Genomic DNA, 22,891 nt, shown 5'->3' with positions numbered 1-22,891 from the left:
CACAACTTTCACAACTCTTTGCCTTCCCAAAGCATCTTCTTAGGGAGATGTCAGAGGCGAGGAAAATCTGTGTAATTTGTTTTAAGCACTGTGTTGGCTTAAATTGAAAATTATAGCTTCCCAAAACAATAAAATCCTATGGCATAGTTGGAGAAACAGGCAAACAACAAAACCCCAGGAGAAATCATTCCTGAAGGAAATCAAGCAGTTGTCACAGTTGCTTCCAAACAGTTCACACAGGAAATGATTTTTTTCACTCTTCTGTAATTACGTATGTGGGACTTTTCCACCACACTGCCATTCACACTGGTGTGGGCAGACTGCTCCCATCTGCCAATCGGGGACAGCCCTTTCTCAAACTGGGAGCGCTGGCCATGCCCGTCTACCCCCAAACCACCTGGCTGCCCACTTCACAGCTCCTGCATTTCTACTGCCTTCCTGTAACTCACTGCTGCCTCCGGGAGGACAGCATTTTGGGCATCACCAAGAGATGTTCATCAGCCATAACCACCTACCTAATGGGCCTTGCTGTGCGTCCTGGCAGATTGCAACAGGCTGCTCCAGGGGCACGGTCCAGTTTAACGGCATAATTAAAGATGAGAGAGGAAAACTGAGATCAGAGAAAGAGCTTCCTGCAAGGATGAGCTTCCAGCTGGCCTCTGCACTGCCAGCTATTTCCCTCTCTGCCTTCCTCCCTCCTGTGGGAAAATAGGATGGCGTCAGAGGAAGAAAAGAGCCAGGAGGTCTCGTATAGATAGCCTAGTGCTCACAGATCTGACTGGAAACTGATGAAGAGCTGTCCCTGGAAACCATGGAGAAGTCCACGTGCACAACACTACGGAACAACCCTGTACAGTCAGCTTTTTGCTGTGGGAAATGCAACATAAGCTGCCCTCTTTGTCAGCAGTGCCAGGTGAATCCAAACAGGAGATGCTGCCCAGTGGCCTTGCCCACAGCATCAGCTGGCCTTGCGACCTGCCTGGAAACACCATGTGCATGGAGATCCCACTATCCTCCTCCACCTAGCGCCAAGTGTCACTGCTGCCACAGGTGCCATACAAGGTCTGGTAGCACTGAGCTGCTCCCAAGTCAATGGCTGTGAGGGCTGGGAAATGACTGCTGCTCCTGGCAACTCCAGAGCAGGGCCTGGGCAATGCAGCTGCTGTGATTCCCTGGTGGTTTGTCTACCTGGAGGCACTCAGGAAAATGAAGCAATATTCATTAAGAACAGGAACCTGTTTAGATAAGTTGTGCATAGGCCTCTGAAGTAGAATTAAAGTGTCATTCATTTATCTTGCCACTCTTCCTAGTCCTTTAATTCTCAGAATTAGTATCCATACAGAGTTTTAATGACGTTTAATTAATCTTCTTTAAAAGGTAGCTAAACTTTCTTACGTTCCCCCTGCAGACAAGCCATGAATTACACTACTAAAGCACACTGTCTGAAAGGATTCTTGCACCATGGGAACACTCCCTGCTCAGAGTTTTCAATGGTAAAAATTTCTATACTGTCTTTTATGCTGGGTTTAGTCCACTAGCCAGAGTGGGTCCACAAAAGGCATTTGTACAAACTAATGTAATTAGGTAAAGCATTCTACCTCTCACTCGATAGAATTACGAAGTCTGCAGGGACATTCTAATTCAAGTTAAAAATGATTTTACCAATTTAACTGTATTTTATCAGTACAAGATTTGCTTACAGATGAACTTGCACAGGTTTTGAGAGGCCAGGTTCATCGATGGAAGCCAACCCCATGGCATAAATGTATTTTAGTAAGGACTGCTGGGTGTAGCTCAGGTTAAACACGTATTGACCTGGCTTGAGCAGATGCAGCTCCCTCTTACGACAATGCCACAGTGCAAGAGGGCGTGCAAGCAGTCACTGCAGCTCCTGAGGGATGGGAACAGTCTAGCTCAAGGCAGACAACTTCAGAGTCATGCCTTTGGCATTCCTCACAGATGTGACATTTTACATAAAGCAAGGAACTCTCAAAATGCACCATGAGCATACACCCAAAGGGAGTTTGCACAATGCAAATTGCCTTCCAACACAATTGTGTTTAATTGGTGCAGGCAAGGTTATGGTCATGTTCTCTTGAAGTGACTTACACTGCCTTTCTGTGAAGATGATGGACAAGATGCACATTTGAAGGATTATGCCATGGTACTCATGAGACAAGTTCATATACAGCAGAACAATCAGAATGGTTTGCATTGCTTTCCTTTTATTCCCCGCTGCTTTAATGTTAGAAAAGTGGCAACACCTAGTGCTGTCAAAGGCTGACAGCTAGTTTTAGTGAACGCTCAGTTTCAAAATGCAATCTGTTCTTTTCATTTATGCCCCTGGACTTTCACTGCCATGGTAATAAGGAGGATCCACACGAGCACCCACCTTTCCAGGTCTGCTGTGTGGAAGCAATGACTGAGTCGCAATTACGATTCTGGAAGTCCACTGTCAGACAAGCTTTCAGAGTGCTCAGCAGCATCTATGCCCACCTCTCTGCCTCTGCATCTAGAGAAGACATCATTATGGCAAGCCTCGAACTAAGCACAAGGTGGAAACTGAGCTAAAAGCATTAGAGGGGAAAAATGCCTCTGATGTGGTTTCTCCCTTTAACTACAAATCTATAGCTAGCAAAAGGACAGGCCCCAACAGTCCTCGGTTCACGGCCTTGTCACTTACGTTATTGTGCCTATCTATGGCAGGGGAATCACTTTTGACTGACATGAAAGAAAGCAAATGAAGGTGTATTTGGGCTAAGACACGTGGTGTACTTAGCACTCCTGACTTGGCACCGCGGAGCGCGCAGAAGTGTCAGCAGTACTGTAACATACATTTAGACCTTTCTGGTTCCTTTCCGGTTCTATGTCACACTGGGGCTGCTGCTGACATTTTTTTGGAACTCTCCCATCAATTCCCAGCTTCTCATCCCGGACACCAGCACAGTACATCCGAATCTGCTTGAGGTAACACTCCAAGACATAGATGAAATAACTGCAGCATTTTTACTGCTTCCATGCAGAAATATATCCCAGCATCTGCAGACTAACACAATAATAAAAATCATATAAAGAAAAGCAAAATCAAACACGAAAAGTACTCCTCGCTAGCAGGAACACCAAGATTTGCTTTCAAAAGGATCTTTTTCCTACAAAAAAATGAATGGTATGCCTTGATAAAAATCATGGTCATACAAGTTCATTCCAGCATAACTAACTCCTGACAATTTCATTGCTACAAACTGCACTTTCAGATAGAAACAATAAACACAACGGAATAAGACAGAGGATATTGCTTAGAAGTGAGCACTGCTTCTACAGAATACTCTGAGGTGTAAATCTTGGGGGTTAAATTCTCAGTTTCCTTTATTTCAATATAAAACAAAGGAGGAATCTTCACCGGTTGTCAGGAACTGTCCTGGCTGCAAGATTTCTGATCTGGCCCCTTACATGCCTGCGGGGTTGATGTTAACAACACAAACAAAGCATTTTTTCACTGGGAAGGAGGAAAACACATTCTTGCACTACCTAGGGGAAACGGGTTTTCTCTTTGGTGATTTATGCTTATGTAGGGTCTGCAATATATTTATTTATAGGTTTCCTTTTTTTTTTTTTGTCTTATAAACCAGGAATTAAGGGGAAAGTAGAGAAGTGTGGTTTAAGCCACCAGGTGGCTGAGCACCACACAGTCATTTGCTCACCTTTCCCAGTGAGATGGGGGAGAAAATCGAAAGAAACAAATTAGAACTCATGGGTTGAGATAGAACTACTTACTAAGAGAAAAGGAAAAGAATAATACTTAAGACTGTATATCTGTATATATATATATATATATATATATATGAATGTACATAACAAGTGATGCACAAGCAGTTGCTCACCATCCCCTCACTGATGCCCAGTTTGCCCTCCAAGCAGCAGAAGAGAGCAAGATGAACTCCCACACCCTTCAAAACTCCTTCCGCATGATGTCATTCGGTATGCAATATCCCTTGGGCCAGCTTAAGTCAGCCGTCCTAATACTATTCCCTCCCAGCTCCTTGGGCCCGTCACTGTGAATGGCCTTGGCTCTGTACAAAACTGCCTAGCAGCAACTATAGACATCAGTGTGTTATCATCACTTTTTCTCTGAGAATGAAAACAAAACATCATACCAGACACCCTGAAGAAAACAATTTTGTCCCAGCTGAAACTAAGAAAAGAAGAAATTAAACGTATGCATAAATCTCACACCCACAGCACTTTGTTCAACCTATGTTTCAGATCCAAGAGATTTAGTAAGACAACCTCTCAAGAGCAATCACCAAATTCAAAATCCTATGGCCATAATGACTTGACTCCCATTTACAGACATTGCAGTTTTTCAGAAATTCTGTTTTTCCGCAGACAGACTCCTGCAGTTTTCCGATAGAAAAGGGTATTTTGTTTTTAACCACTGTGCTGTCTTTGGTTTGCTATGTGGTTGCTGAGATGGAAAAATAGCAGTCTTTGTATCTACTTTCAGGTCTTGCAATGTGCTTTTCCACCCCTTTTTAAGTGTGAGGAGTTGAATGTTTAGAACATTCTAGAGATAACAAACAGGTCCCAGTGGGTGATTTTAGGTATTTATATTGTCTCCTTTTACAGAGAGAAAACAAACTAGGCATTTCAAATGAAGCTCAGAGAAGCCGAAAAGGAAACCACAGGTTTTATTTTTCTCTTCAGATCTTGTACTCAGTGAGGCCTCATCCCTCAGCATGAATTGTTGTGCTATGCTTTTCTATAGTTTTGAAATATCTCGGGTCACCTAGAGACATTTGGTGAACTCAAATAATCCTGATGTCAACCAAAAGATGCCAATAAACACTCTTTAATTCTCCGCTTCTGACTTTCTCAGTTCTCAAGAAAGATAACTGGAGACAAGATGTTCCAGTTTCACTGGCAAAAGTCTTCTTTGACAATATGGGTTTTGGGAAATAAGGCAGATTGTTTACCTTCTGGTGGTATTTTTACTCTCTTTGATTCACACAATATAAGGGAGAAAATTCTTCTCTAATCTCTTGTTCTGTTTACGCCTCTTTCTCCACCTTCTTAATTCCATCCAAAAAGAAAGGTCATTGAGGTGAGACTGATAACACAGTGCATTGATGAGAACTACAATGCTTAAAAGCAGTTTTTAGTTCTTCTTTTACTTCCCTCAATCACAAATCAGTTCTTGAAGGCTCTACCAGATAAACGGGCATCCTGGAGGCACTTCAGCTTAAGTGGCCACAAAAGATAAACATTTCAGTTCATGCTCTGTAACTGGGTCAGGCCATGCTGGCAACAGAAAGTATCAGTGGTATAAGGCACTTCTTCCATACTACGGTATTAAATGCATAGCTGGTAGACACATTTCCAGCAAATAGTTTACTCCGGACAGGATGAAAGATTTGATGTAAAGAAGACAAAACAATCACTCAAACGATGAAGTAGGGGGATCAACTTCATCTCAGTACCTTTTATCCCAGAAGTCTTTGGCAGAGGCTGCTTTAATCTCCTTGCTAGAGTGGGACCAGCTGAGCAAGCAAGGAACACATGTAACTTGCAATAGGTCAGTAACCACACAGAGGCCAACAAAGTTGCTCATGTGCTGAAGCCAGTGAAGCTAACCATGTTCAGGTAAAATGCTTGCTCACTGCGCTTTGCTGGATCAGCAACCTACCTCCTGAATAAAGTCCAAAGATTGCTGCCACTTCCATTTCTTCTTTAAAAAGCTTCCTTTTCCCTCCATAAAGAAAGTGTCTTCTGCCAGACTGACAGAACTCTACCTTTACACTATGACAAGATAATGCATGAGCAGTATCTGATACACCCTGTACTAGTTACCAAACCTCTGCTTCTTTAATCTAGTCTAACAGGGCAGACACGTAAGCATGAGCCTTTGTCAAACTGTGACCTTTCAGCTGACAGTACAGCTTCTGTCTTGAAGAGTATGACCTACTCTTTAATTATGTAATGTAGCTGCAGAACACTGTCAAGAACAGAAATGGGAAAAATTCATGGCAAGTTCAACACTTTGTCCAAGGCCAACACATCTTCCAGACATGGGAATCTGCTGCAGTGTCACTGAGTTTCTTACGAAAGTGATATAGATAGCAGACAGAATAGGGATTAGACAATGCCTACACCAAAACACCTTCTCTCAGTATGGGCTATCTATGCACACAAGCTCACCACATGCTTTTTTGGGAAGCTGAATTGTTCCAGCCTTATTCACATACTGAGTTAATCTATCTCGAGGAAATTCCATTATTATGTCATAAACATATAAAAATTGCTTTTGTTTAATGTGGCATTTGCATTTGGGAAAAAGTCTTTGCTCTGAAGTTCAATTATTGACAAACACTGCTAAGCATATAAATAGCTCTTTCCCAGATCCTTTTCTGACCTTTTCCTGTAATTTCCATTAGATTTTAAACCACAAATTTGGCAGTTACTGCCAATAAAGGATTTTCACCATCCCCACCAAAAAACCATAGGTAACATATGCAGAACAGAACACCCAGGGGCAAATTCTCTCTCATTTTGTTACTGATTTCCACCATTTTTCCAACATTTTTGCAATGGGAATGGATTTGTCCTTTCACTAGGCATCCAACTTGTTAACTCTTCCGGTTATTCAAGAAAGCAGATTTGTCAACAAACTGTTTCTTGTAGCACTGATCCTGGCAAAGGACTCCACAAGAACTTTCTGAATCAGGATGTTGTTCACTTCCTAGCTCACCATGGAATTCATTTGAAGCAGGACCGTGCCCATAGCTAATGCAGATCCTCTAAAGAAGAAACCACAATAAAGCTAGCAGATCTGCCAGTAACGACACTTCTGAAGCTGGTTTCCAATGGGCAGTTTACCTTACGTCTAGAGAGGAGGCTTGGTAGAAAACCTTCCTGTGATTAAGATTTTCATAATGGTATTCTCTCATGTGGAGTCTCTGGTGTCTATTAACACAGTTGGGTTCACAGTTCAATTATGTGAATTCTTTGAAGTCTCATTATGCAGTTAAGCTCATGCTCCATTTTTTTCCCTGAGGCTCCTCTCCTGTCTCCAGACATTAATTTCCAAGGAACTCATAGGAATCTTAATATCTCTGATATCAATGTCAATGTATCACAATCAGCCACCAGTTTCAATAAGCATTTGGTGCAAGGGAGTCTGGGGAGAAAGGTAGTAAGGGGCAACCAGGCAGTCCTATCACGTAAATAACTTTTTTTGAGAAAGCTAAGTTAAACAAACCATTATACACCTCAACAAATGCACACTGTGATCACCTGAGTGAAACACCATTTCTTGACTAAGTGGAAATCATCTTCTTGCTCCATTTTCATCATCAGCCTTTAGATTATCCAGCCCTTCAAAACCATTCCAGACACAGTACTAATTCATAGTGGTGACAAGCAAAGAATAATTTTAAGTGTGAGAAACCATATCCTTTTGTTTGCTGTAAATCTATTTGTTTATTAGAAAAATAACCAGCCAAGAAAATCTCAACTTCTCCCACTCTATAGGAAATCCACTCCTGGCTCTCTCCCTCTCTCTGCCTCACTCTTCTTCTCAACACAAGGCCATGCCTTTCTTTAATTAAGAAAACAATTTTGTAAATTTGCCTTTTGAAATGAATTCCTCATGTTTCTCTTCGCTGCTAACAAGAAGGCAAGTACTAGTATTTGGTCTTAATGTTTTTGTATTAACAGATTCGACTGAATTTCATTCCAGTGACCAAATATGATTGTAAATTGCAAATTTGTTTTCTTGCCTACTCCAGATGTGAATCTTCATATCCACAACTGCTAATGCAGTAACGCACAGCATTTCATGAAAGTCATGTTATTACCACATACACTAGCCTGTTTGCGAAACTTGTTATTTTAAGCCTTATGTTTTCAAAACGACTCTTCACTCTTGGACCCTCTGCATCTAAGGCATGCAATCTGAGTCTTTGCAGATCCAGAGATGATCAAGACTAAATTTAATTACATAGAAGCTCTAGCATTCTGGGTAAGAACTTTTCAGTGAAGGATTAAAATCAGAAGCCACTGAAGCAGATTTGAGCAAAACAGTAGAGAAAGACAGATAAAGAAAACAGTCTGAGAAAAATAACCGATGTACCTGGAGTATTAGCAGCATTTGAATAATAGAAGGTGGAACTCTTGCTCTGGAACGTGATAATGCATCTTCCAGTTTAATATTGAGGGTAATTATATTTCTGAAGTGCAGAAGAGCCAGCTGCCGAACTGAGGGCTCCTTTCCCTTGGAACAGAAACAAAGAAAAATGGATTTCAAGTTTTGTGAAAATGAGTTTCCATATCCTCAGTCAAAATTCTTTCCTCCACTTCTGAAGGATTACAAGAATGGTAAACCTGAGTGAAAAGCAGAGGAAATACAACAAAGGACACAGAGAAGCCCACAAATCTGCACAGTGAATTTGATTCAGGAATTTTGAATGCTGGAGACAATGAATGAGTACAGCTACATGTGAAGATTATGAAAGATGGGGGAAGAGAGGTGGAAATCTTACTGGAGTGCAGGATATATAATAACATATTGTACTTTAACATCAAGGAAACATACAGTATGTTAAAGAAAAGAAAGCAGAGATGAAAAAGCTGGGTTGGATTTCCAGTATTTCTCAAGATTTTGAGCAGTGGCTGGGTACTCTCTTCAATTTATGGTATAATTCCTGACTCAGCCCACCTGTGGATCCCAATGTTCTCTACAGCTTGGGAGTCTTTAGTGTAAGGCAAGAACTGAGCTGAAGTTTCATACTGCATTTTCCAATATATATTTTTGCAGTACAAGAATCATGCCTCATTTAAAAAAATCTGATCTGAAAAATGTGATGCTATCTCTGCCCACAAAGATTAACAGGACATGCCTGATTAGAAGTTGTAAAACTGTTCCAGTTGCTGGGATCAGGGCTTTTTCCTTGGACATTTGTAGCTGTACATGCATATTCTTGCCTGCAGCTCTTCTCTTTCAGAATCAAATTTTCTGTAAAGTTGCAGCTTATTCACTGAATTCAGATTTCATGCCTGCAATTAGCTGCAGTTAATTGCAAAATGGTAATATCAATGACCTTTGGACAATCACTTCAGGTATAAAGTCCACTTGGAAAACCTAAAGAAAGTTTCCAAAGCTTTCCCAAGTATGTTTAGGCACTGAACTCCCAACCAAAATTTGTAGGTATCCAAGAGTAACTCAAGAAGGTCTCTTACAACTATTTGGAACAAACTCCCTTAGGTCTTCAGTAATAAACAACACTTCTGTGACCATCACTAAGTTAGAAGTCTGACCCTTCATTCAAATCAGACCAAGTACCTAACGCGGATTTAAAATTACTGGAGTCAAACTCTGAGCTCAGGTTAACTGGTCTAACTTTACTACTGTTTTCCATTTTAAGTAGTATAGAATTTGACCTCCTTCTCAAAAGTGGAGGTACTTCACAGACACACATATGGCAGAGGAGGAAATGTGTGTACTAAAGTCAACACAGCTCCACTTATTTCCCTGTGTGCGTATTTTAGTTTATCGTTCATGACCTTTATGGACTTCCACTGTGAGCTGACATAAGGACCAGTCATCCTACCTGTACCCTATACCTATTTTCAAAGTTCCCCTTCATCTTCTTCACCCAAGCACTTCAAATCTCTGTTTGCATAAGTGATTTATTTGCATAACTTGTCTATACAGAACAGCTGTAATGGAAGGCTGGCCCAAGGACAGAGAGTTTAGGATTGCATCAATCCGCTGATGAACCAGTAAGGTTGCTTTTTCCAGTTTTTCAAGATTCTGTAGTAACTGTGTAATTTTTCACCTGCACAGGATAGAAAATAGCCTGGAGCATGGGCAGGACATCACTGAAGAAAAAATCCCAGGTTTCAGCTAAGGTATCCAGCAGTTTCTGCCCTGCAAAAACATGAACAAATTAGTGAACTGTTTTGGTTTTAATCAGCTAACTGAAAATATGACTCTGCTAGCTCTACGTAAAGATGAATCATTTACCAGATACTTTTAGTAGCAAGGAATTTGTATTCCTTTCAGAATATCAAATAATTCAATATTTGTGTCTTTTCAGATGACAAAACTAATGTTCTTATTAAACTCAGTGACTTGAGATTAAAGATTATGCAGAAAAACCTTGTGAAGAATACACAGGCATAGCCCAGGCTACCTCCTCTACTTCCTGCAGCAATATCTACTGGACAAGACTGCAGGGAACAGGAGGAGGAGAACACAGCAGATTAAATGTGGAAGCATTCCTGCAGGAAATCTCCCTCCACTGTGTTCCTCTCTGCCCTCCAAGCCACAAGGCAGCAGAGAAAGTCTCACTCTGTGGAGATGCTTCTACAAAGCAACCCCTCAGATCAACCCTTCTGGCTTCCTTACATCTCCCCTTATACAATCTCAACCACGACCTATGGAAAGGAGAGAATGGTGCTGCAGGCTTTCCATTTTCCTTTAGCTTTCAAAGGATGCAGTCAAAATCTGTGAGGACATGAGTTCCCTGTGGCCTTCTTCAATTCCTTTCCAGTTGCAGCTACCTGGAAGCCTCCACAGGAGAGACTGGAGAAGCCCTGGATCATACAACCAAGCTGGACACCGAGTTCCTCTCAGAACATCTTATAAAACATATAAAAGAGGCAGAGGCAAATGCAGGACCTGATAGCTACAGGGACAGAAATCCTGGCTTGATAGCTGAACACAGGATTCAAATCCCTGTTAAGGCCCAAGAGGCAAGCTCTTTAGTACCCTTCTGCCCCTGACCCATGAACTGGGGACAACTGCACATCCACCAGCAAGTATTCTGGAGATAAATAAATGAATGACATGAGGCATTCAGATATGACAACATTACTTATCAGGATGCAAATTCAGTAGCAATCTATCAGTATTGGTTTCAGAATCAAAAACAACTCATATTTGTATTACAGCATTAGTTAAGGTTCAGCCAGGGAGCATTTTGCCTAGAACTGTGTACACATATCACAAAGAATATCTGCATGAAAGCATCTATACTCAAAGTTAGACAACTGTCAATCTTTATTATGGGATATTTCATCTTGCTGCATTTTTAAATGCATGACAAACAGCACCAGCTCTGGCCGAGCTGCAACTCCTGATTTATTCCTGGGTTGATGACACAGAGTGTTTTCAGTGACAGATCTGGATCACCATGCTGTACTGCAGCTGATGACCCGCTCTAAGACCTTCACATCTGCAATATCAGACAGGGGTCCTCTCTGTCCTATCCACTCCAGTATAAGACTGAAAAGGGCCTTCACATTTTGAAATTTTTTTAATTTGTCTTTTTCCTACCAGCTGTGGCAGTACTAATTGTAATAAATACCACTGCATTATAAACTCCATATGAAACTGTAAGTGTTTCAGTGAGAGGAAACCTGATCATAAAGGAGAACTCAAATAACTCCAAGCCAGAAGGGCAGATTTTTAAAAACAGTTAAATAAATTAGCTGTCCGTAAATTCAGGTTGAATGGAAACTAAGTCCTTAAAAATTTGGATCCAAATGTGAGTGCTGAATATTTAGATTCAGTCCTTTTCAAATTTTGCTCCTAGAATTGTACAAAGTGAAAATACCTGGTTGTGATAAACATGCCTTTAGTATAGCACATTCCTTTCATCTTGTGGGCAGCTTGTTTTGTAAAGGGAGGGATTTCTGTGCAGCAGCTCAGCAAGGGTGCAGAGATAACTGCCTTTCACCAGGCAGGCCTTTTACCGTGTGCTGTGGAGGAATTCCCATAGTGTGGTGATGATTAGCATCTTTCACATCAAGGAATGTGACTTCCTGGTTCTTTCAAGAATATGTTTTTTTTACTGTCAGGCAGAATCCTATATTTACCTTAAGTAACTGCTTGATTAAAGAAAGCTAGGTTACTTTAAATGCTCATTTAAGTGAAGGATAACGTTGTCAGTTTTGTATGAAATGAAAACGCACATAGTACTTTTCACAGCATTTCCTAAAGTTAATTGAAACTTCTGAAGGAAATAGAAGACTGAAATATCGTTTTCTCAAAACAAAAGCTGAAATTTTCAGAACTTCCTGCAGAACAAAACCACTCCAATGTGTGCTGTGAAATGATCTGTTCTCTTCTGAAAACTTCAACACTGAGTGGAAAGGCAAACCCAAACCATCAGATGTAGGACCACCAAAGATTTGAGGGAAGGACCACTACAGACCCGAGAAGAAAGACCTGCTCAGAATGGGAGCTTCCAAGACTTCTGGGCTCCCAACTTTGTGGCAAGTATATTGAGAGAGGCACAGGGCCACCAACTACAGGATGGACTCTACAGTGTTGCTGCCTTTGACATGAGGAAAACCAGATTCCAGCCCTGGAAACTCACACTGACCAGCAACACAACAGGCAAGATAATAGGAAAGTTTCTTCCTGAAAGATCTCTGTCTCTGAATTAGATTCCTAAACTGCAGCTACCTTCCCATATCTGGCCACTTTTAGTGAGTTGACATTTCCACGTTTTTTTCCAAGTGTGTGTTTGGTCAACTTAATAGTCACTGGCAGTTCTGATCGTATTTTAAAGAGAAAACATAAAATGATTCACCAAAATAAAAAATAACTAAATAAATTCCCAGCTTGCTGAAATTTTGTATTTAATAAAAACACTCCTATATTTGTAAGCCACTTAGTGGTCTTACATTCCAATTTTTTTTTCTTAGCATAGACATTAAACATCAGTGGTAGTATTTTTTATTTTCAAGCTAGTAAAACCATAAGAACAAGAGACTGGACTTTGGTAGTTCTCTGCATCTGATTTGCCAATTTGATCCTTAAAAATGACTTTCTTTGTGATTTACAAAGCAGCTACGAAGATCTTGAAAGCCTTACAGTTCTATTTGTGCTCTCCAATCTGTTACTTCATATAACTGAGGAACTCAGTGTTACGATCAGAAGAGTTTGAGTGCTGTAATGTGAGATTTGTTCTCCTTCTGTTGCGTTCAGAACTATTGTCTTTTTATCAGAAAAGTTGGATCCTATGGCACCATCTTAATCCCATCAACTGTGCTGCCAGTAATGAAAGGTTACATTCAAGATTTACAGACAGCTGAAACGAATGGAAATGGCTGTCTTCAGGCTACTGCTAAAACAGTATATTTATACTAAGTGGTATTATGACTGCAGCTGTGCTCGAGGAAAGATACATTTCTCTTAAAAGACTCTTCAGAGATCTTCAGACCATTTACATATTCAATAATCCTTGGAAATATTCCAAAACCATGTCACTTTCTGATGCTGTATGCCTACATCTAAGACAAAACAGCATATTTTATAACACATCTAAAAACTGCACAATGGTATAGGACATAAAATGAGGGTGGCCATCAAAGGAAGCATTGGTTGAAGGTTCACCAGGCAAAACGCATTTGCCTCGATGCATTTTTCCCATGTTCTGCCCCTAACACACTGAAAAGGTATCTTTCTTTCTGCATTCACATAGACTCATTCCGAAACTACTCTGGCTTGGGTTTTCTTGCAGTGCTTACACACTGACAGGGAAGAGAATGAGTGGACCCAGAAAGGCAGATTTGGTGATGAATGATGATACGATTGTATCAGTGGGAACAGACACATTACTCCAGATTTGCATAGACACAAATGAAAAAAAAAAGCAGAAATTGTTTTGCACTTGCAACTTCATCCCCTGCCTCTGTATTCATTTATTTTAAACTTGGACTTCACTGTTCCAAACATAAAAGAAACTACCTTGATGTTTACTTCCACAAGGTGACACCTCCAGAAGGTGCAGGCAGATAAATGGAGCCTTGATAGTAAAAAAAGAAACAGTATCTGACCTCATTTATGTAAGCATGAATCCAGAACAACTCTTAAAACAACCTACAGCATCGTTCTGCATTTTGACAGACACTTCAACTAACTTGGATCTAAAAGTTTAGATTTTTGTTTATTAAAACACATCATACTGTTTTTCCTCTCTTTCTTAATATCGAGTAGACTGTAACTGGAAGAGAAGGAAGTGCCCACATCGGAGGTGTTAATCCTTTACTCTCTAGCTGCCCTGGGTGGTCACTTCTCCCTGATGAAGGTCAAAGGGAACACCATGGTAGGTCAGAACAACGTATCGCAGGAATAGACCGATACCTCTTAATCCACAGCACAGGGGAGTTTGCCGAAGGAACAAAGCTGCCTTCAGGATGCATTGCTAAAACTCCTCTGACAGATATAGATAGCTACGCTAAAATTCAAGTTACCTTCATAAAACCGGATCTTGTCTCTTAGGATCACCATGCCTTTTGTGAGCAGCTGATTCTGTAAATAAAATATAGACTATCGTTACTCAATTATATACTTCCCTGTAGCCATCATATTTCACATTTTGTTCTTTCTTAACTTTTGACAGTAGATGAGGTTTCATTTTGATGATCAATCATAGAAGGACTTTTCCTGCTGTGTCCAACTTGCTTGGGACACTTTTCAAATAATGCTGTAATCTCCTGTTGCTTGCAGGACACAGCACCCACCCTGTGCATTGCTAAGTGCTTCTCAACTTCAAATGGCTGACTCATACTGCATGTATTCTGTCTTGGTGAAGAATAATGCTTCAATAGACAATAGGTACTTATTGCTAAATGTCTTTCCTAGGAATCGTACTTACAATGAAATTAGCTACTTTAATCAGGAATTTAAATTTTAAGTTACAAGTGAACATCTGAAATCTACTGAAAGATGGTAGTGTCATACAAAAATATCGACTGCACAATGCTATTGCATGCACTGGGCTTTCACTATCTAAACGTATATATAAACCTCAGCTCTCATTTACTCATAAGTGACAAAACAGGGAAGTCAATGGAAATCGCTAAATGGTTTCAAGGGACTCTGCATTTAGAGCAGGTGAGGGGATTTTCTTCGGTAGCGCATAAAAAAATTCTGATTTTAATGAAAGAAAACACATGCCTACCTGTAAATATTCGGTGAAGAAGGATCCCAGTTCTGTTTTCAATAATTGCCTGTATAAAAAAGAACAAGAAAAGGATCTCTGTTATCAACAAATTGTATTAGCTGCACACTGTATGGAAAAGGGGAAGTCACTAATAACGAAATATTTTTGCAGGAGCACACAGCCTGTCAGTAACGCCTATCTAAGAAAATAACAAACAAGTCCAACAATACTGAGAGTCTCAATCAGCATTTCTGTGTGGTGCAAAATACCTGCTGTGCTTTTAGATAGTTCACTGCACAAATACATATGAAAAGAAACTGAGATCTGACAAAGAGGATGCATTCCATCCTACTCTAACCCTTTTAAAAATGCTTGAGCTGTTCTCATTCTGTGCCAGGGTTTGACTGGCGTCTGGCATTGCAAATGTGGGAGAAGTCTTGGCACTCTGTGTCTACCAGTGCGGCTGAGCCAACAAACAGGCACGTAACTTAGCTGAGGTGTGCTCAGAGCCAAATAATCTGTTCTGTGTAACTCTCCAAGAAGAGCTGTGACAAAATGTTTAGAGAGAAACCTGAGACAAGATGATATTCTGCAGGTTTTGTTGAAGGTATGAAATGTAGCCAGTTTTCCAAAAGGGATCATGATCTTCCAAGTCAGGATCCATGAAGCTGAAGTTCCATGTAGTTTCAGTGAAAAAGCAGGTAGAAATATAAGAGTTCAACTCCGTATTTCTTGATTTTTCTTCACTAAAACCTACAAACTCATCTCACAGAGCAAACCAAATTCACATTAAAAAAAAAACCTCTCATGCAAAACTCTCAAACTCAGAGCCAGCAGCATTCCTCCAGACCCACAAGCCCAACATTTGCATCCAGAGAGAAGTCACCACAAAGCTGAAGAGCTGTATATTGTTTGAGTCTCACATACTGGATACTAGATGTTTAGCATTTCTCTGTACTCATGTCACTGTTCAGATGCACAAGCAAGAGGTCAGTCCATTTAAGAGTTTCACTCCAGCTGGACTTTCTGAGCACTTGCCAATCTGGCCTTGACCTCTTACGGAAACCTGCCCTTGTGTGACCACCTCAGTTATCAGGAAGAAATGAGGTAAAAGTCAACTCAAAATCTAAAGACCTGCATCAGCTGGGCAACTCAGTGCTCTGATCACTTGTGTAGTTATGTAAACTATACATTCGGTAGCATGTTATCATCCATCCCTTTGGGTTATGTCTTTAATAAACAAATAAACAATTAAACAATTTATTATAACTAGTAACCAAACACGTCTGGTTTAAAAAGCCCAGCATAATGCCATGCTCCATGAAAAAGTCTGCAGAGTTGTTGTCTGATGTTTGTAACACCACAGGATTCAGCATCGCCTCCTGAGATCTTCTGAAAGTTCAGGGAAAGGAGGATTAGGTCAATCTTTAGGAAGCGCAAATACAATATCTTATTTATTTATCCTCAAGGACATGTACACACTGACCCCATAGTACTCTGTGGAAACACTCCAGGCATAAAAGAAATGGAAAATAAACACAAGGAAGAGTTTTTTTCAGAAGCTCCTAGGCATTGAAATCCTCTTTGGTTACAGATCTGATTAACTCAGACAAACTATCTATGGACAAAAGTTATCTAAGCAAGTTATCTAAGCCAGTCCAGGCTCCAGCCATGGATGGCCACTGTATGGCTAGACCCCTCAGTGTGTTTGCTGTTACAACATATGGGAGAGGACAATCCTTGCCATGTCCTGAGACTCCATCCTTACCCATATGTATTGACAATCCCATTGTCAGGGTTTACCACCTGCCCCACAAAAATGTTAGAGCCTTAAATCATTAAAAGTGTTCACCAGCCCTTACTTCAACAAGTAAAAGGATGCTACGCATGCCATGCGTACTCAGAATGGTAATTTACTGTCCAAGTTGTTTTTATTCTGGATCACAAGCAATGGAACTAAAGGTTTTTCTTACTTTGAACATGGATAATTAAACAATTTTATGTTAAAATAACAATAAAGTTGTGGTTTTGAATTCTACTATGCTAGTGACGATTTATTCCCAGGTACCTCTTCGTGCTGCTGTTTCAAAAAAGTACTGGTACTTCATGCTGACAGATTTTGCTTAAATTTCTACCCTTTCTTCAAGCTCGCAGCTCTCTGAAGTCTAGTCTTAGCTTCCTCATAGTCTTTAACAGGTGATATGCAAATACCTTCTCTTTTTATTCTTTAGGTTCCACTGATAATTTTTGGCATTTAGATCAGGAAATACAAAATGATATTCTACTTATCTGATAATTGGCACTCTGATAAAACAAAATCCCACCCCATTTCCACTTTTCGGCTGTGAATGAACTAAACAACAAGCTTGTAGTTAATGATATCATAGAATCATAGAATCATATTTAAAAGAGAACAAAAAACTTTTTTACAAATATATTAACAGTAAGAGAAGGGCTAAGGAGAATCTCCATTCTCTACTGTATGCAGTGGGGAACATGACCACTGAGGTTCTCAATGCGTTCTTTACATCTGTCAAGTCAGACCGGTTATCCTCAGGGTGCTCTACCCCCTGACCTGGAAGTCTGAAATGGGGAGCAGAATAAACCGCCCATGATTCAGGAGGAAACAGAGAACTACTACTTCATCTGGTCTGCCACAAGTCCATGGGGCCAGATAGGATCCACCCAAGGGTGATGAGGGAGCTGGCAGAGGTGATAGCCAAGCCACTTCCCACCATCTATCAGCATTCCTGATCAACAAGAGAGGTCCCAGAGGATTGGAGGCTTGTCAGTGTGACTCTCATCTACAAGAAGAGCCATAAGGAGGATCTGGGGAACTACAGGCCTGTCAGCCTGATCTTGGTGCTAGGTAAGGTTATGGAGCAGACCATCTTGATCACACAGCATGTGCAGGACAACCAAGGGACCAGGCCCAGCCAGCATGGGTTCATGAAAGGCAGGTCCTGCTTGACCAACCTGATCTCCTTCTATGATCGAGTGACCCTGATGGATGAGGGAAAGGCTGTTGATGTGGTCTACCTTGACCTCAGCAAAGCCTTCGACACTGTCTCCCACAGAATTCTCCTGGAGAAGCTGACAGCCCATGGCTTGGACAGGTACACTCTTAGCTGGGTGAAGAACTGGATGGAGGGCCGGGCCCAGGGAGTGGTGGTGAATGGAGTTAAATCCAGGTGGCCATGAGTGGTGTTCCCCAGGGGTCGGTACTGGGGCCTGTCCTGTTCCATATCTTAACTGATGACCTGCATGATGGCATTGAGCGCACCCTCAGGAAGTTTGCAGATGACACCAAGTTGGCCAGAAGCATCAATCTGCCTGGGGGTAGGAAGGCCCTACAGAGGGATCTGGACAGGCCAAATCTCTGAGCTGAAGTCAGTGGGATGAAGTTCAACAAGACCAAGAGCTGGGTCCTACACTTTGGCCACAACAACCCCAGGCAATGCTACAGGCTGGGGGCAGAGTGGTTGGAAGATTGTGTAGAGGCAATGGACCTGCTGGGGGCAGAGTGGTTGAACATGAGCCAGCAGTGTGCCCAGGTGGCCAAGAAGACCAATGGCATCCTGGCTTGTATCAGAAACAGTATTACTATCAGGAGCACGGAAGCGATCATCCCTCTGTACTCAGCACTGGTGAGGCCACACCTTGAGTACTGTGTTCAGTTTTGGGTCTCTCACTACAAAGAAGACATCAATGCGCTAATGCATGTTCAGAGAAGGGCAACAAAGCTGGTGAGGGGTCTGGAGCACAAGTCTTATGAGGAGCAGCTCAGGGAACTGTGATTGTTCAGTCTGGAGAAGAGGAGGCTCAGGGGTGACCTTATCACTCTGTAACTACTCGAAGGGAGGTTGTGGCAAGGCGGGAGTGGGCCTCTTCTCCCATGTAACTAGAAATAGAACTAGAGGGGATGGCCTCAAGTTGCGCCAGGGGAGACTGAGGTTGGACGTTATGAAATACTTCTCTGAGCAAGTGGTCAGGAGCTGGAACAGGCTGCCCAGGGAGGTGGTGGAGTCACCGTCCCTGGAGGCGTTCAAGGAATGTTTAGATATTATACTGAGGGACATGGTTTAGTGGGAAATATTGGCGATATGTGGACAGTTGGACTGGATAATCTTAGAGGTCTTTTCCAACCTTGGTGATTTTATGATTCTATGAGTATATTCACTGGACTGCTTCACACTAAGCAGCAGCACAGCTACATTAACATCTCTGTTTACAATGTAGAAAAATTGACAGCACAATTAATGCATCTTGCTCTTTGAATCCCTAATAATACAGATACTTCACACTGCTTAATTTCTAGTGAAATAGTGAGGCCCTCAGGCCACATCAGAGCACTGCTGTTTGAAGTTCTCAGCACCATATTCATTTCAGAGTACCACAGCAAAACTGGACAGAAGACATTGCTTGCCCTTTATTCTTAAATCCTTGCTTAATTTCCTTTAACATAAATCAATTAGGTTGTCATCTGTCAGAAGCTGGAAAATTCAGACTGCTGAGTAAATTTATCTAGATAAGTGGATGTCATGGTGGAATCCAGGTAAAAATCTGATTAAATCTACAAGAGATCACTGACCAGATAGAAGACTTCAAGTGCATCTGATTCTGCTGACAGTCATTATGCAGTTTTATGATGCTTGTATATCATTATTATCAGATTTTCATTGCCTGTTTAATGACTTCATAAATTAATACGATATTAAAAATGTACATAAAATACACTAAAATAGCTCCTATCTTTTTTTCATCTTCCTGTTGCTACTTCCTTGGTTTGTTTGGGGATTCTCTTGAAACATTACTCAGAATGTAAAGTCTAAGACAGTATTATAACTGATTTTAACTTTAATAGCAATTAGATTATGAAGCAAACATATATAAGGATGTGATTTTACTGGGTTTGAACTTTTGCTACAAAAGAGGAAATGCCACTGAAATGTGCTGTGTTTGCATCAAACCATTATCTTGAAACTGAGAAAACAGGGAGCTATAAATGTGTATTAGCCTTAACACAGGACATTGTGCTTCCTCTGCATTTCCTTTACCTTCTTTTTTTTCCTTGATTTACAAGTGGTGTAAATAAACATTTTGAAATGACATATTGTGCATGAAATGAAACAGGAAAATGCACCATCATTTCCACTGTGTTCACACAAATAAACCAAGAGATATACTAAGTAGTATATAGAGAGATTTTTGTTACTTAACCTTTTAATCAATCCCCTATCGAATTATCTAGTAAGAGTTCACAAGAAGTAATGTACAGGACACACACTGATGAGACTGCTGTTACTGGAGTATCTTCTCCAGTACCTGTATTATGGTGCATTTTTATTCAGGTGGTAGGGCAATTTGAAATAAACTGAAATCATACACTGTTTAGGTTTTTTTGTTTTTTGGTTTTTTTTGTTTTGTTTTTAAATAGAGCTCCCAGGTTCTATCCAATTTCTTATTTAAGGCCACTTTCTAATGCCAGAGTAATTACACAAGAAATGTGCCAAAAGGCATTAGTGTAAATGAGCGGCCAAACCTAGAGCAGTAAGTGGGACTATACTGATTTGTACCTACTGACACTTATTAAATGACCAGTGTATACAAAATCAGAGTACAAAGCCTCTACTTGTGCATTCAGACTACGAAGCTATATGTAAGTATTTGCCCATGTTCGTGATACGTGACAGCTGAACACTGTCACACTCCTGAGTCAAAACGAAGGTGCACAAACATCACAGGTGAAACAAAACTGCTCAAATATCTGTGAGTCAGCTGGGTATTTGAGATTTAACTATGAAAGTATTCCAGATTCTGCTCTAACTAAAGTGCCAAAACAAAATAACTTATTTTACCATTCAGTAAATGTTGAAAAAGGTCATCGATAGTAGCCATTTACTTGAACACTTCCATACTCAAATTTTGCTCCATGGAAGTAATGGTGATCTGTTTCATTTTATTTATGTACTTCTTGGGAAAATGCATCTAAAACAATATTAAGGCAAATATAGACTTGTCCCAGTTCTGAGGTCATGTTTATGAACATATTTTTGCACTGAATAATAATATTAATGTAAAGGAAGTATTTTGAATTAAATACCAATAGTTGTAATCCAGATTTTTTTGTATGTGTGAAGTTGGTAGTTTCTTAGTTATGGTTTGAGCAGAATTTAAGTGAAGAGAAAGGGTTTTAGTTGCAAGTAGTCAGGAGGTCCCACAAAGTTATTGACTGTGATGAGCAGTAAAATGAAGAACCCAGCAGGAGTGCAGCGTCTGGAAAGAGTCTACGGCTGGACATGTACACAAATAGGCTCAAAAATACCACTACCATGATTTCTTCTATAGACAGAGCTTTCTGCCCTCTTAGCCCATTGCTGTTTTCTCATCTTAGAATTTTGTATGAATGAACTGCATGCAGGACACACACTGAGAAGCTTCACCAAGAAGTCCAAGTACTCAGTGAGAGAAAGGGTGGAATTTGGCAATGAATTAGAAGGATGTTCAGGCCAAGCAGGAGGTGAGAGGGAACAACCTCTAGGCTGGGGCTCCTCTGAATAACCTGCCCTTCCTTTCCAGGCTATAAGGGGAGGGTCATATATTTCTTGAATGTGATTCTCACTAGGGGCTGGATTTGATCTGCTAGGAACCAAACCTATGGCAGGGACACAACTATGTGAACCAGCCTCAAAAACCATGCTGCATCCCATCACACATTCACTTACACCACAACTGATGCTGCTGATGTCTTGTTTATGACAGCAGCTTTCTAGATTGGTCTAGATTTCGTAATATTTTGTCCATCAGTTCAGGAGTGAGTCAACAGGCATAGTTCCTCTCAAAACAGAGGAAAACTGAATGATCAGCCAAGATAACAATGCAGCAGCATTATTCTTACACTAACAAAGGAAATGGGCCAATCACGCAGTAGCACAATCCACCACAAACTGGGAAAAAAATCAGGCTGTTTGTAGTCAGCTTGCCTGTTCTGCTGCCTCAAATGTCGCAATTAAACACAGCTGTATTAGAAAGTATCATCATTGTGCAGGGCTTACACCCAGGTGAATGAATGCAAATTCTGGGCACTGTTCACCAGAAAACAGATATTTTACTTCTGTTTATTGGTCCATACAAGATTATACTTGTCTCATCAGCAGATAATCTCCTTTTCCTCTGCTGTTCCTCACCAGCAGACAAGCATCCTGAGGCAAGTGCAATGGACCAGGAAATCTCAGCCCAGAATGACCATTTTCTGTCATTCAGATGAAGCTGGAGAATCGTAGCTTCACTTGCAGTAATGATCAACCATTACGCCAATAACCAACTCAAAATCAATCATGCTAACTGACAGCCATCTTAGAAAATCTATTCTTTGCATGTCATTTTCTCCCCAGAGAAATAAGAAATAACTGAAGAATAAGTTTATTTTAATTTCAAAAAGACAAAGAAAGAGGAAAAAAGAGAGAGATCACTGGCCAAATGTAATTCGCCTGGACTTCTCTGAAGATATTCCCACAATTATCCAGACTGGACCAGCATTTTCTGGATATTGTATGGATGTTGTCACACTGTGGTGCCCAGAGCAGGAATAATAATTAAGGGGAGTCGTTGAGGATTTATCTGAAGACAGAGAGGGAATACAATAAGACATCTGTCTTTTGTAAGTGCAGCTTGATTTCCATTGCCTATTCTTCAAAGCACTGGGACAAGTTTCTAAAAGGAAATCTGCTACCTTGTCCTTGTCAGTGAGACAGAGTTTAGTAAATAATAATAGATGCTGTAAATCCATGTTATCAGCTTATGTCTTGGTAGATTTTTCTTTCTAACAAAAACTTAAACGAGTGAAATGATAGGATTTTCACCTTTTCTTTATATAACAACAACAAAAAACAAACAACATTATATACCTCACTGGTCTATATTTAGCCTGTTACTAA

The 22,891-nt window shown here is 40.6% G+C and overlaps 1 protein-coding gene across 10 annotated transcripts in view; it reads right to left on the bottom strand.

Moving 5' to 3' along the window:
* The window catches only part of PRR5 (proline rich 5), an 86,369-nt gene that overhangs the window by 17,369 nt on the left and 46,109 nt on the right, over positions 1-22,891 (bottom strand). For all 10 annotated transcript variants that reach the window (XM_021392877.1, XM_021392858.1, XM_021392908.1 and 7 more), the window contains 4 exons: positions 14,973-15,021; positions 14,263-14,320; positions 9,834-9,925; positions 8,129-8,269 (listed from right to left, as the gene is read on the bottom strand). In XM_021392877.1, coding sequence (XP_021248552.1) covers positions 8,129-8,269; positions 9,834-9,925; positions 14,263-14,320; positions 14,973-15,021 — 340 coding nt within the window. The remainder of the gene's footprint in view (positions 1-8,128; positions 8,270-9,833; positions 9,926-14,262; positions 14,321-14,972; positions 15,022-22,891) is intronic.

This window comes from Numida meleagris, chromosome 1 (genome assembly GCF_002078875.1).
Source record: "Numida meleagris isolate 19003 breed g44 Domestic line chromosome 1, NumMel1.0, whole genome shotgun sequence".
NCBI classification, from domain to species: Eukaryota; Metazoa; Chordata; class Aves; order Galliformes; family Numididae; genus Numida; species Numida meleagris.
Note: the sequence above shows the minus strand (reverse complement) of the source record. Positions and strands in the feature narration are given on the sequence as shown.